Source organism: Ixodes scapularis, unplaced genomic scaffold, assembly GCF_016920785.2.
Source record: "Ixodes scapularis isolate PalLabHiFi unplaced genomic scaffold, ASM1692078v2 PGA_scaffold6__148_contigs__length_123643588, whole genome shotgun sequence".
NCBI lineage: Eukaryota > Metazoa > Arthropoda > Arachnida > Ixodida > Ixodidae > Ixodes > Ixodes scapularis.
Genome location: NW_024609881.1, coordinates 65,731,060 through 65,746,356, shown reverse-complemented (window position 1 = coordinate 65,746,356; position 15,297 = coordinate 65,731,060). Strand labels below are relative to the sequence as shown.

The window sequence follows — 15,297 nt, the reverse complement described above, 5'->3', positions numbered from 1 at the left end:
CAGGGTTTTCGGACAACATGGGAAGGGAGCAGCAAGTTGCACGATTCTTGGACAACGTGTTGTGTTGCTGTTGCCGTCGTGTTGCTTCAGTGTGAGAGGGCCCTTAGAATTTTCGTAGCCACGCATTTTGAAGAATTACTCCAATTAAAGAGGCATTAGTATATCGGCTGCCTGACGCTAGTGGAAGGATACTTTTCTCCTCTCTTCGGGTGGGTTCATTAAAAACTTAAATGTTGTATTGTTATTATAACCTCGTGAATCAGGAAAACATCCGTTATGAAAACATTCCCAAGTGAAGAACAAAGGGGACAAAGGACAAACACATATCTCTAAACACAGTTCTTTCTCCTAGCTGTGTTGAGATTTGTGTTTGTACTTTGTCCCCTCCCAGGTAGCACGCCAGAAAAATGCCCAACTTGGGCAAAGGTCTGGTAATCATAAGGGCCCAACTTTGGCGCAGTTATGTTTTTGCACCATGACACTCATCAGTGCCAAAGTACGGTGCCTAACTATAACCTTAGTTGGGAGATCCTAGGGCATGCCAAAGTTTGGCTCTTCTCTGGTACGTCAGAGGAGCGCCAAAGTTGGTGTCATACTTAAGCCATAACTGTCACAGCAAATCCTTACCTGCGAATTCGGATCATGCCAAGGTTTGGCGTTTATCTGGTCCGCCAGAGGAGCTCCATAGTGTGTGCCATACTTCAGCCATTACTGCCAGAGCAACGCCTAATTTCGGTATTTGGGACGTGCCAAAGTTTGACTTTTTCTGCTCCACCACAGGAGTGCCAAAGTAGTGCCCTACTTGAGCAATAACTGCCAGAGCAACGCCCAATTTGGGTATTTCGGACATGCCAAAGTTTGGCGTTGCTCTGGTCCGCCAGAGGAGCGCCAAAGTTGGTGCCATACTTGAGCCATAACTGCCGTGGTAAATCCTAATCTGGGAATTTGGGGCATGCCAAGGTTTGGCGTTTCTCTGGTCCGCCAGAGGAGCGCCAAAGTTGGTGCCATAATTCAGGCATAACTGCCAGAGCAATGCATAATTTGGGTACTTCGGACACGGCAAAGTTTGGCTTTTCTCTGGTACCCCACAGGAGTACCGAAGTGTGCCATACTTAAGCTATAACTACCAAAGCAACGTCTAATATCGGTATTTCGTCCTCGCCGAGTTTGACTTTTCTCTGGTCCGATGCACTTCTGCCAAAGTAAGTGAGAGACTTGAGCCTTAACTGCCAAAGCAACGCCTAATTTGGGTATTTCGAAGATACTGAGTGTGGCTTCTCTTTGGTGCGCCACAGTTCTGCCAAAGTAAGTGCCAGACTTGAGCATAACTGAGGCAGTAAATCTTAATTTGGCGATTTGGGGCATGCCGAAGTTTGGCTCTTCTCTGGTTACCTCCTGAAGTGCCAAATGAGTGCCAAAAGTGGCAAAGAAAGCCGAGAGGCCTGCCCAAGTTTCGAATATCTCTGGTGTGTCACAGAATTGCTCTTTCAAGCGTCCCAGAAGATAATTTAATTAAATAAGCGTTGGAAACACGATGGTAAGATGTCATCACTTTCGTTGCCAAGCAGCACGGCAATACTTTGCAGTATCGTGCCAGCGCCGGCCGAAAGTCGGTTCCAATATCGCTCAAATGTCCAGTTTTCCACCACCGTTTGATATCCGGCAGGAATTTCCGTACAACTGTTTCGCCCCGGCCTAGCGTTCGCGCAATATTGTGCGAATACCCTACGATGCGTCGGGTCCGTATTGGCCGAATGTCATGCATGTAAGTGTACGCTGCATATCATTTGTTGCATATACAATCACATATACAGATAAACAAAATTTTTTCGATCGCTCCCAGATGTTTATTAAACCACTATCATCACACACAGTGCATTTTCGACATATTTACAAAGACCACGCTTCTCTGTAAAACGAAAAGCAAATTATGAAATAGAATTAACACTGTCCTCATGTCAAGCATAACTCATCACACACAAAACCGCGGAGATTGAGAAGAAAACAAGACTACTAAAGAAAGAATGCTTTCAGTGTACTTACTAATAAAAGAGCGATATCATGTAATCTTTGATAGATGCATAATCCAACTCAGGCACCCCACAAACACATTCGAGAAAGAAGGTTGCGCACATTCCGCTGATGTCTCGTCGTCGCCGATCAGCAGTATTGTCGAAGCGTGTCCAACAAACACATCACAAGTATTCCATGAACTCCGGTGAAAAAAATGGCTGTTACCGAAAAATTGGCATGGACGTATTCCGACCGTTTACGACGAAAAAGCACGGCCGCGTCTGCAACGCACGAAAGCAACAGAACACCGAAGAGCGCAGTTCGAAAACCGGACCTACGTGGCCCGCCTATTTCTATAACTAGACAAACGGCGAAAACAACAGCTCCAGAGGTCCCATCAGCGTGACGGAGAAAGTCATGTGACAAATTTTCGTCCAAACGTTTTTGTCCTACGCGCCCTACGTAGAGAGGTCATGCCTGGTGACGCATTTCGCTCCACCCTTTTGATTTGCCTAAAGCGGCTGTCGCGCTTGCTGACAGCCACACGAAGACACAAAAGCAGTTGGGGAGGATTTGCAAAAGGCGAGGTCGAAGGGGCATCAACAACGCATAAAAGGAAAGGCCGCTTTTACCGGTGACCTTGTCGCCTTGCCTAGTCTGTCAGCAATCGGCTTCCATTGTGGCACTCAGAAAGATAATCTCCTTTCTTGAGAGCGAAATCGAAGGGTTGCTTTGTTTTGCGAGCTTGTCGCCATCCGATAGGCCTCAATTGTTCCTCTCCCGTCTCGTTTGCACTGATTCCCATGGCTGTCGTGCCGGCGAAATTAGGAGCGCAGCCGGGACATTTTATTCCGTGAATGATAATCGGGTGCTTAGAATCCGAAGCAGCTGTTTCGGCGTCCATTTGATGTTCTCGGAGTCGGTCGTTGAGGCATCGCCCCGTTTGCCCGATGTACCTGGCCCCGCAGGACAGGGGGATCGCGTACACTTCCTCTGCTTCCTCCCCTTCCCCCAAGATTTCCCTTTCCGGTACTCCCATGGAGCGGGCGGGCTTTGAGCTTGAAGCCGAATATAAATGTTGTTAAAAATGAAAGATAGTCCTGTCTGTATCGTCCCTTTTGTGTCTCCACTTTCTAAATATTTAAAAGGTGCCGACACGCTAAAATAGTTCAAGTTCCGGGATTTCATTCTCATTCCCCAAGTGCGATGCGGGAGCCGCACCACGGAGCCCCGGTCGTTTCCGCTCTTTGTTATCGCTAGGATTTGACAGTGCTCAATCACAATGCAAGACACGCACGCTGCTTAATAATGACATCTTTTGTGGAGACGTGGAGACGCTCAATGGCAGCACTTTCTGTAAAGGCGGATTCACTCCGGGGACGTAAGCAGTCCCGCGATCCGACTAAATCGCATTAAAAAAAAAAAAGATAGATGATCAATCTGGCGTGCGCGATGAGCGAGTGCAACACCTTCGTTGGCGAGTCGCTTCTCAAAAACTCTCGCTCCGAACGCCGTTGATTGGCTCGGCCTGCCCCCGACAAGAGCGCATCGCAAAAAGTCGGGTCAGCAAGCGACTGCTCAAATCCCGTCGCTTTTTACCCGCGATGGTCGCTTTTGCGATGAAAGTTATCGCGTGACTAGATCGCATCGTCGGAGTGAACGCGCCTTAATGCCGAACCAGTCTCACGGCGCGTCCCGACATTGGCGTGAGCTTACGCGCGAGTACAAGATCCGGCACAATTTTCGTTTGCAAAGCCTGGTCTAGCCGCGTCAAAACATTCAGCCAACCTTTGGGCTGGAGAAATCAAGAGACACCCAAAATAAGGTAAATTTGCCAGCCGAATAAAACTTGATTTATATTTAGTTAAGATGAAGACCACCCGCGTACATCAAATCCCTCATCAGCCGAACTCTAAGGAAGTAAGCCAAGTTCTGACAGTTGTTTGGCAACTCTGGCCCGTAGCTGCCGGATGACAGCCAAGCTATAGCATCGGGAAGCGAAGCCTAACTTTGGCACTTGTTTGGCGACTTTGGCCCGTAGCTGCCAGATGACAGCCGAACTATCGGGAAGCGAAGCCTAACTTTGGCACTTGTTTGGTGACTTGGGCCCATAGATGCCAGATGTCAAGCGAACTACAAGGTAGTAAGGCTAACTCTGGCACATCTGTGGCAATTTTGGCCCGCATGGGCCAGATGACAGCCGAACTACCAAAACGTGAAGCATAACTTCGGCATTAGTGTGGCGATTTTGGCCCAAAAATGCCGAAGATCTGCCGAACTACAGGGGCGCAACCCTAAATCTGGCATTTGTTAGGCGATTTAGGCTCAAAGGTTCCAGATGACAGCCGAACTACCAGGCAGTGAAGCCTAAGTTTGGCAAATGTTTGGCAAATTAGGGCCAAAATACCCAGACTGTTGCCAAGGGAGGTCAGGTTTGGCTCTACTTTGGCTTCTTCGGGCTTTTCGATGCCCTAAACTTACAGACGCAAGCCAAGTTTTGGCCCAGAACTCGGTGCTGCCTGAGCTTTCTCTTTTTCTACAGCGATTATTTTCACCATTCTTTTCCAGCTCACTTGCACCTTTCCATTAATTTCGTTATTATAATTACCTTAATATGCAGGCCATTTACCCTTCCGTATTGAAAAATCTCATTTGTTTGAGAATTTTCTGCGTCCAATAAACACATATGAATCATACAAGATATATAAGAACTACACAAGAAATATAAGAAACTTGTGAAAAGTTTCCTATAGACCCCTTTCGGAATTTTGGCAACACTAAACAAATTTAGCCGGAATAGTAAAACATCTTGAAACATTCGGTGGTCGCCGCCATTACGCAGGGTTGGACTCGTTCGACCGGTCAGCGCGCAGCCTAGCCGCCGTAGCGTTTCGAGCTTTGACTTGTGCGGGTGTTTTCCCGATCAACTGTTGGACTAATGATCTATCGACACTGCGACATATAAGTGACAGTGAGGTGGAGCAGTTTTACAGGAGCCGGTCAGGCACAGACCGGTGCATGGAAAGAAGCGACAACTTCTTCGTCGAAGCATACGTGGTCCCCGCATCGATAAAGGCTAACTACTCACGGACCAGGCAAGTTCCTTCTTGTTTTGTAGTGATTTTTTTTAGTAACATTCCATAATTTTACTACAGTTAATCATGGTGATCGCCCTTTTAGCGTGGCCACTCGGAACGACCCGGTACGCTGCCCCTGTCGTGAGCTTGTCGTTCGGCGGCAGCCGAGAACTCGCTCGTTTCGTTTTTCGTACCCCTCCAATAAACTTACGAGCGCGTACCAGTAACTGCAAAAGGTGCCTCACGAGTCAAAACCTTGAGCGTTTAAGAAATCGCAATCGCAAATCGTACAAAACAGTAGAAAAGGTTCTAGGAGTGGGTGGCAGGCAGGCCATTTTAAATTCCTTCCTCGGTAACCTTTTGAAGACTTAGAAGTTACGCGGTTTGTGGCATTCCTCACAAAGCTACAGAGTAGACTTTCCAGAACCCCTGGTGTACTTGGTTTATTTCACGGCGTTTGTAAACGTACCACGTTTGTTTGAACCCACTCAAACTGAGGCATTGCAAAAAAAAAAAAGTGTACTGGAACAGAATTTTATTTGCACAGAAAATATGCACAGCTGTTTGGAGTGTAAAACCGGTGTTTTTTTTTTATATTCCATTCAGTGCAGGAAGTTTCTGCATCAAGGGTTCCTGCTACCGAAGCAAGAAGACGACCCAAGAAGAACATACAATGCGTTCAGGAATAAAAACCGTTGAACAGAATAACAATTGTTGAACATGCTCTAAACACCAACTCTTTGGCTGCATTCTCACAAATTTTCAAACTGATTAGTAGCGTAACGTCCCTAAACGTCTCGCGGTACGGCCTGGGCACTCTGTTCAGGCCACCACTCCAATATTTCCCACGATCGCAAGGCGGGTTCGAGTGATCTTCAGATTCGGTGTGCACTCCGTTTAGTCTGTACACACCCTCCACCCGACGTCTTTTTTCTGGAAAACTCTTTACCGGCGTGAGTAAAGGATACGAACTTGCGGAAGAAGTAATCATGCATCTACACGCCGAACAAGTACCTTAAATGGCCTCGGTTGCAGTGAAGAAGCACTGAAGGAGGGAGTTGCTCGCGCATGTGAGCCGCGCACTGAACCTCGGCCGTACCTCTCTAGTTAAAGACGGGGCGTGACACACGGCCACACTACTACAACATATAATCGTTTGCGATGCTTCCGCTTACGGATGATAAGAGCGTTTTCTTGTCTAACCCGCGAAAGTTCTGTAAAAAACGAGGACTAGATTTTTCTTTTTAAACACTTCAGAACTTGTCTGACACGAACCCTTTTTCCGTCTCCGTCAACGTATCCATCCTGCGTACACAAAGGTACGCAGCAGTCCGATGGCATATTGATGCGCCGCGCGCAGCCTGGGACTCAAAGTGTAAGCAGCACCGTTGTAGGCGGTAAGATGCAGGCGGTTCTGGTGGGACCCCTGCGTGATGGCGGCGGACCTAGTTGCAGTTGCGTGAAACTGGTGGCGCTCTACTCCGAAAGGGGTCTATATGTTCTTATATATCTTATATAATTATTTTCACAGTTCTTATATGTTCTTTTTCACTAGGGTTGTTGGTGTTCGACCGGCGGCTGTTGATAAACCCGTTTGCTCTATTGACACCTAACTCCTGGTTAGCTCAGTTGGCAGAGAGCTCCACTGGAAATAGAAAGGTCCTTGATTCGATACCAGGACCAGGCGAACCTTTTCTGTCGTACACCAGTCACCTAGCTGTGTTTGGAGATTGGTGTTACTCCTTTGTCCCCGTTGTTTCTCTTCTCCATGGAATATTTTGTATATTCTAGTGCAGCCACTTGCACCCTTGGATTAATTGCATTATTATAAAAACATCCGTATTTCTCCCATTGCACACACCCAGATTTCAATATATTATTTTAAAACATATATTGATCGATTCTTGTTTATTCGCAGGCTACATGGAGAGCAATGCTGGAAAACACAATCCGACTATGACTTTTTTACCGTCACCAAGGAGGTTGCGGGCCGTTTCATCACACCGGAGACGTTCTGTCAACGCATTAACCCGCAGCAATACTCATCGGCAGTGAGCATCACTCCTCTTCCCTTTGTATACCTTTCCTCACCTGTAATTCGCTCCCCTACCTCTCGGCAATGCGCGCAGCATGCTGAATGTCTGTCCAAACAGGACACGTTTTGTGCAGCCACAGCATTTGTTGTCGCTGGAAATAAATGGTTTCCTTCAGTTTCGGTTCGCTTGAGAACGTTGCTTTTTTATATTTTTTTCCGCTGGGGGAAATGCTATTCACGACTTGGGTTCTTGGAGAGAGGCTTGAAGCGTGCTCATCACGTGGATCCGAAGTCACGCGCTCTGCTGGCTGTCGTCAAGACCCCAATGTTGTTGGCAATCGCCAATCTTCCGAAAACAAGGAAGAGGAGGGGACGATAGTGGGGAGGTGAGGAGGAAAGGCGTGCTGTTTGTATGCTTGAGGCCCTCACTGAAAGTGCAGGCGCGCCAGCAAACTTCACGCTTTTTGGAAGCGTGCACACTTCTTTAATTTTTTTTGCCGTGCACGAAATTTTTTTTTTGAGGGTGGGGGGGGGGGGGGTGGCAACTTTTGAGTCGTCTCTAATAAACACGTTTCCATTAAGAAAAGTTAGCTTTCAAGTAATGCCGATTATGTCTGTGCTGTGTCATGAAGGCTCTCCAGAGCGCAAGCTCGCATAGAGCAACGTTCTTTATGGTTGGAGAAGTACAATCTCGATTTTTGGTCTTTGTACGAAAGAACAAAGACTTGTTTAAAATTTGTTTATTCACATTACCTCAAACGCCTCTTAGGTATTGCATATATAAAGACTAGACCGTTGGAAATGAAACCTAGACATAAACGGATATGAAATCTCTAAACATGTATCAAAAATAAAACCTACTGCACAACACCTTATCTTCCATAAAAAATAATACAAGTACCACTAAAGTTTAATGTTTCCAGCCAGTAAATAATCTTAGAGGCCCATAGGCATAACATTTGTCAACACCTCTTATTCGCTGACCATCGATCTCAATTGAAAACGCCATCGCTTTCGGAGACCCCTAGACATTTGCTGTAGCATCTGTGGTTATGTGCACATATGTTCTACACAATTTGATATCTAAATTAATAGTCTAAACGTAATCAAACTTTTGTGCCACAGCAAATATTTGAACTTAACTACCTTTCTTGCTAGAAATAATTTCAGAGTATAGAGAACTGCATCTTAGCGTGCCGCAATTCGGCATCCTATAGGCCCGCAACGACGAAAAGACACTTCGCTCCATTTGGCTTCCCATGCGGGAATAATGGAGAGGTAGGATATCCCAAAATACTTTTTTTTTAGTTTTTAAGCAGCTTGGGGGGCATGGGTGTTTCTGATGAGTGCAGAGAAGGGAACCTGTTAGGAGAGCTAGAGCATCAACAATTTAAGAAACGCATTAAGTGCCGGGTACTGAACATCTTACCGTTGCTCGGTAGCCAATAAGATCTCGGCATCAGTGGATGAGAACGTCGAATCGCCGATCACGCTCTCAGATTCAACACCATAATGGTCCCTACCCTGCGATCTTTCAACTGACAGCGACTCTATGTGCGCTTCAAGAACGGCTTAGCACTATATCATCGCCTAGCAAACACTAGGTAGACAATTGATGTTATATATATTTTTAGTTACCTCGACTCTTGTGCAAGTAACATCCGGCTCCAATAAATCTGCAGTGATACACAGCCTGTTCTTTTAGGCTTTCTAGATTTCTTTTCAAAAAGGCCGTGATAGCTACACTAATACAGTCAGCTATCTTTAATGGTGAGAAAATATAATGTCGCCCCCAGCGACCCCTATTGGGACTAGATGCCAACTACCGTGCTTAACAAAATACATTTTTCTTAAATAAAGCCGGTTTTGCTGTGATGGTGCTTTTTAAATTGTCCTACCAGTTACACCTGAGTCACCCAGGGTGGATAGATTGGACAAAAAAAGCTGAACTTGTCTTTGTTGCACCATCAAAGGAAGTTAAGCTCCTCTACTCTCGATGATTAGAGGTTTCCTTTTCCCCCATCTCCTCTTTTCTGGAGTTTCCTCTGCATTCTGGAAAGTGGGAAGGAGTTCATGAAGAGGAGCTTATTGTGCAATTTTTAAAATCTACCTTTCTCCGAACTTTTAAAAAAATGTAATGTAGGCCTCTTTTTGCTAAAGGGTAATGGGAGGGTTCACCAAAAAGATGGTTTTTCAATTTATGGTAAAAATCGGACAGCATAAATTCGGCATCGAATGTAACGAGATAACTAAGCCTCTCACAGTTTTGCAACACCAGCGGTACATCGATATTTTTTTTTTTTTTAGAACTGGGATACAAATTCATATTTCACATGTAGCTTGAAAGAAAGATACAGATACTCAAACGCTTCTCTAAGATACTATCGGGATACGTGTGTACCGCGACACTGCCCAGTTCTGTCCACCTCCGATTTCACATTGAACAGAGAGGATCACCAGCAAGAGCAGTCATTCGAACTGCGTAGAAGAGACAGCAGATTGACCAAGCGCCGCTTACCCATTTCATGCATTCTTAGTCTGATGTTAATAACCAACCGCTCTCTGACGTAAAGCTCAAATTAATTGGAACTGTGGTATCTGATGGCTCGTTCAAAGCAACCAAACCCATTCGGCATGTCACATGTTGCTCGCACACACATTATAACCGGACCGAAAACAAATAAGGAGAGTTCGTCACAACTTGCAAACAGCTCAAACCTATGTAAAAGTGATATTGACGCAGTAGGCGCTCTTTCTATGTCGGTATATAGTGCATTTACGTGTATGTTTGTTTTGTCTTAAGTTGTTCGCACATGTATACACAAAAGTAAGTGTGAATACATGTATACACATGTATTCAGACATACTTCTTGCTAACCTTGTCCGATTTTCGCTGAATGATCTTCTTAACGTATATTATGCTCCAAAAACCGAAACCAGGCCAGTACGCGTAATTGAGAGATCCTACATTAAAACCTCTGCGTGGTGCTTAGAATCGCGTACCAAGCATAAATTGACGACTGGCTAATATTCCTCGTTGTCTCGCCACGACAAATTTGAGAAATCTGAGATGAAAATTGTTCCCTCTTTTTCTGCGGTGCTGGTTCGGAAACTGCACAAATATTGACAGTGAGGTCTCCTAAACTGTTACAAGGTGAAAGATTGCTGTCTCAAATATTCATGCCTCTGAAGAAGTATCAATAAAAGCGTCTCTCTTTGTCTTTCGCATTGAGTGTTATTAGAAAAAATTATCACAATAAATATATGTACTTACAATATATTTTACGGTAAAATGCCTATTAGAACGTTTTATGAACTTCATTTAGCTTTAGCTGCAAAAATAACACGAAAAACGAAATACAGAGTCTTGACCTAACCGGTCGTTTTGCTTTAATTCTACTAGAATTTAAATGATTCTTCGCGGCAGTCATTAGTACAGGTCCTGATATCTGCCGTGCTACAAACCAATGAAGAGTGAGAGCACTGTAGAAACTTCTATCGGGTCAATCGAAGCAAATCGATTTTATTTATGAATTTCCACACAATACACAACAGACTGCACATATAAATCTTTTGTTTCAGTTGCGCAGGATAGCTTTCTGGTTATCGCGTATCTTCTCGCACGTGTCAGCATGTCTCGTCGCCATTGCAACCGAACCTCTTCATCACGTTGGGTTGCAATGTTAAGTGAGCAAGAAGTAAATCAAAGGAAATGCTATCGCATTTGAAGGAGTCATGGGTAAATTTAAAATACAAAGTTAGTTCTAGAAAATAAAACCGGTTTTACTTTCTGCACAATGAAACTACGTATCTCAGACATTTTGAACTTTGCGAATACAGCGAATTCAAACGCAGTCAAACGCAACTCTTTGTACGGACCTTATTTTTGCTGACATCGTTTATTGCCAATCGCGTTGTGAGCGACGCTATCGAATTTCGAAGATCAATAATCGTTGCGTGTCGCTGTAGCGCACCATGTGAGACAGAACACTGTAAGAGACTGAACGCAGAGTTCAATCCGCTTTGCTAACCCAATACATGACACAAGTGTGGTCCTGCTCGAGGAGGCTAGGCGTGAAACCAACGCCACCTTGGGCTCGCGCAGGGACGTGTACCGATGTTTCAGTACACAACAAGCGCAAAAGGGTCTCGGATGACAAGCTGGATGAATGTGCAGGAAAGATCGCGGCGTGCTAGACGAGGTCTGACGGAAGCTTTTTGACATGAATGCGCAGGAGTACCAGAAACTGCAGGCGTCAGCCTAGAACAGTTTCTGCAGCTCCGTTCACGCCTGGAACCAAAATTTCCGCGAAAAACCGGAAAACACCATGATTTCCCAGTTTTGTTTTTCAGAACAGAAAAAAAAAGAAAACAATAACACGATCTTATGTTGATACCACACTAAACGCTTTTCAAGTTACACGCCTCTCGGCTCATCAGTCTTTTCCCTCTGCTCGCCCGTGTACTGAAATAATCTTTTATTTTTATAGCGGTAACTCGTTCTGTCAAAAAACATAATTTTCGTTGCTAATAAATAAAAAAGACACGAAATTTTTTAAGTAACTTACAATTGAAAAGGAGGAGGTGCCGATTACGCTCATTTCGGCCAATCACCGGACAAGCCTCAATTGAAGTCATGGTCCACCCATCAGCTGGATTTTTTCGCAGTCTAGGGCGCCAATCTTATGGGTCACGGTTTGATTGTTGCTGGTTCTGTCAAATTACTTTGTGTGACCCGCAAGAGCGACATCGGTCTAAAACTTCGTTAAAATTACCTGCAAGACACCTGACACATTCGTCAATCAAGACACTGTTGGAAAATCTTAATGATGGAAAGATTACGGAAAAAGCCTCATAGAAGCGTCTCGCATTGTGGGACGTCCTACACCGGCGAAAAAGCCGGCTCCAGCGTAGTGGATTAGGCGGAGCGATAGACGCGGACAGAGCCATACAAGCGTGTCGTGTTTTGGGACACCCTATACAAACCTAGTGGATTATGTCGGAACCATGGAGGCCCACGGAACCATGGAGGTGCATGGAACCATGCAGGGGGACTCAACCATACAAGCTTAACGTAATCAAATAACAATTTTTTGAGGACACGCGGTCAATGCAATCCCTGCAGGCGGAAACTAACATTTTCAACTATTCATCTCATCATCTTCTCAACTCTCTCTTCTCACATCTTCTCTTCTCTCTTCTCACTTCGCGCAAAGCTAGCCAACGGCCTCTTTTACACTTCGGTCCCATTGGCTGGCGGACGTTGACGAGGCTCCCATTGGCCGCTGCGCCTCAGTTTGTGTGATGTTATTCTGACTGTGTCATCACACTGTTATGTTATCAGTGATCACCGCGTTCGCTCGCCTCTTATCGGTTGTACGGCGCGTGGGAGTATATACGGCGCATGGAATAACCGAAGGGCTTCATTCTGCTGGGAACTACGTTACTGTCTGTTCCATCCTCGCGCCGCAAGGCTCACGGCAGTTTGAACAATTGCTCACCCGATGGTGCTGCGTGTCCGCGAGGCAGCGGCTTCACCGTTCCACGCCCAAGGTCAGCGCGTTGTACGCCGCAGATTAAAAGAGGGAGCGAAGAGCGGCGTGCGTGCTTTCGCATTCAGAACTAACAAGAAACGCTTAGGTGTACCTCAACCTTTTTTCACTTGCATAAAAGGCCATTTTTTTAAAGCTTTACATAATTGTCTAAAAATACCGTGAAAGCTACACTTATGTGCTTTGGGCATGAGAGTTATGCGGCCAGGAGGACGTAGTACAGGGGCCTAACTGTAACGATCAGTCCGATAATTACGTGCAACGCAGGGGTGGATATAACGCAAGGGTGGCATTTTCGCGTTCTGTAAACAACGCTTCATTGCGGCGCGTTTCCAGGATTCGGTTTCTTATCGGAGCGAATCTCTGCGGCCATGGTCCTGTTCCCCAGGAGCGGTTTGCTGATCTCGCGGCTTCGGCCGCGGTTGCGGCCTAGAGGGATTTCTTTGTCACGTGACCAGCTCAATGGGGAGAATAAGCACCTAGCGCTCCTGCCTAATGGCTGAGAAATACGTGTCGCTTCGAGTACAAACGTTTAAATTCGTCAGTAGAAAATGACCGCAGAGGCTTTCAACTTGAGTCCAATTAACCGCCCCTTTGTACTTTAGGAGCGCCAGGTAACGTTACGGCCAGGGAAGGTAAATATGAGCCAAAAGAAAGAATAAGTCACAAAAGGTAAAAGCGGTGGCAGTATATTTATATACCAACGCCAGCGTGGAACGCCTTAGCCTTCCGCTGTCTGCGCCTTGCAGCTGGGCGCATTTCGGTCTTCTGCGCATAGGAAAGGAGATGTGAAGGTGGGGAAGGAAATTATACGAAGCTGCGCCTCCTTGGCGGGGGAGTCGCGGATGTAAACATTTCGGCGTCGGCAATGGCGGACGTGCTGTAGCAGCTTTGGAAATAGCCGGGACTCCTTCGCGTGGTTGCTGGTTAAAAAAAAAAGATTAGGACGTTCCGCTTCAGTCCGGTGTGATTTAGAGGTCGGCTACGATCAGGGCCTGTCCAAGGGGCAGTGTTACCAGGGGAAATGAAAACGTGCTGCGTCTTATGGTGTGGTCGGCGCGTTCACGACGGTGTGTCGCATTTTAAATTTCTGGCACGGTTGACAGATTGAGAGCTCTTCCTTGATTCGGTGGATGGTGGTGCATACCCATTTTTAGTTGGTGGAGCGATCTGTTTAATTAATTCCCATACAAACTAGACTTTATTCCATTAAATAGGTGCGTGGTTTTCTGCACTTTGCACTCTTATAGAGACAAGCAGCTCCTAGCCGCACGAAAAAGAACAAGAACAGGTCTGTGATGCCCTTACATGTCTGGGGCGGCACGCGCACTAGACTGAGGGAAGCAGCGTGTTTTTATCTCTGCATGTTAAGACAGTAAGCTTAGAAAAATGTGACTTGAGCAAATACAGAGGGCTAACTGAAGTCCGTCGGGTTACCGCCGAGCAAGTTTTCGTCTGTTTAAACAACCGGGCATAGAAAAATAAGATTCCATAAAATTTCGCCAAAAAATGAAAACAATAATTACTACTTGGTATCATCAAGTCTCCGACATAACTTCCGCAATACGCTCGACGCCTCACACGAAAGGAGGGAACTTGTGGATGCTAACAATCCTCGTTCTCTGTTGTAGCGAACAAACCTCGGCGCGCTGGCTCCCTCACTCGTGAGTCCTTTGGCTTCGCTCCCTGATACGAGTCTCCTAGTTGTTAGATAAAAACGCATTAAACCGCTCGAGGTATTTTGTCTGTCCTCTCTGAAAGGCCAAGTCGAGCTCGCTCGTAAAGTAACACAGCTGTTGAATAGCAAACGATGTTGCAAAAAACAGACGACGCTCAGATAGTGGGTCTCGGCGAACCACTCTCTTTCCACTCCAGCCAATCAGAGCTCGGCATTCAGACGTCACCGCAACCCCTGCGCAAGAAGCGGACGAACTTGCCATCCGCATAAGGAAGAAACGCTGGAACTTGTCGTGGCGGCGTGAAAGTTTGAAATTCAGGTCGCGCCAAGAATTGAATTTTTTTTTTATATTTTGCGCGCGTGTTTAATTTTTTAACTGTGATCATTTTTACAAATCGCCCAAATCATCCACTTGCACTACTGGGCCTTACACGGTTTTTACCACTGATCTCAATGACAATTGCTGGATTGCGGATCCCCGTATGTTCGCTGTAGCGCGAGTGCGGCCACCGGACGGCCATCTAGCATGGACAATTTTTTCGTTTTGCTAGCGTTTTGCTGCGGCTTTCCAGCGTGCTATAGACACGTTTTCTACTCGTTCGTCGTCATTCGCCGAAGAGGTTCTTTAAGATCCTTGGTGAGGCCGATGAGAAGACGTGGAAAGTTTTACGAAAGCGCAGTGCCGCAGGAAAAAAGGCGCAACTCGTCGAAAGCAAGTTTCGCCGGTGTGGCAGCGTGATCAAAGCTGTCTCGGCATGCCGAATTGCTGCGTCTCTGTGCCTTCGCACGATTTACACCGTTCAAGAATCGACGCCGAGTGAATGTGTTTTGCGAGAACAATGTGCGTTAAGCCGCATGCGCCTCTGGATCAGCGCCTTAGTTTACTGTGACGACTGTACACTTGCGGCACTCGCAGTCCAGAAACGAGCTTAATCCAGCGTC

The 15,297-nt window shown here is 46.1% G+C and overlaps 1 protein-coding gene across 1 annotated transcript in view; it reads left to right on the top strand.

Annotated features, from left to right (window-relative positions):
* The window catches only part of LOC120841398 (snake venom metalloproteinase BjussuMP-2-like), a 42,647-nt gene extending 32,379 nt beyond the window's left edge, over positions 1 to 10,268 (top strand). The window contains exons 12-14 of the mRNA XM_040212290.2: positions 7,009 to 7,141; positions 8,296 to 8,402; positions 10,220 to 10,268. Of these exons, the coding sequence (XP_040068224.1) occupies positions 7,009 to 7,141; positions 8,296 to 8,402; positions 10,220 to 10,268 (289 nt within the window). The remainder of the gene's footprint in view (positions 1 to 7,008; positions 7,142 to 8,295; positions 8,403 to 10,219) is intronic.
* Positions 10,269 to 15,297: the final 5,029 nt, after the last annotated feature.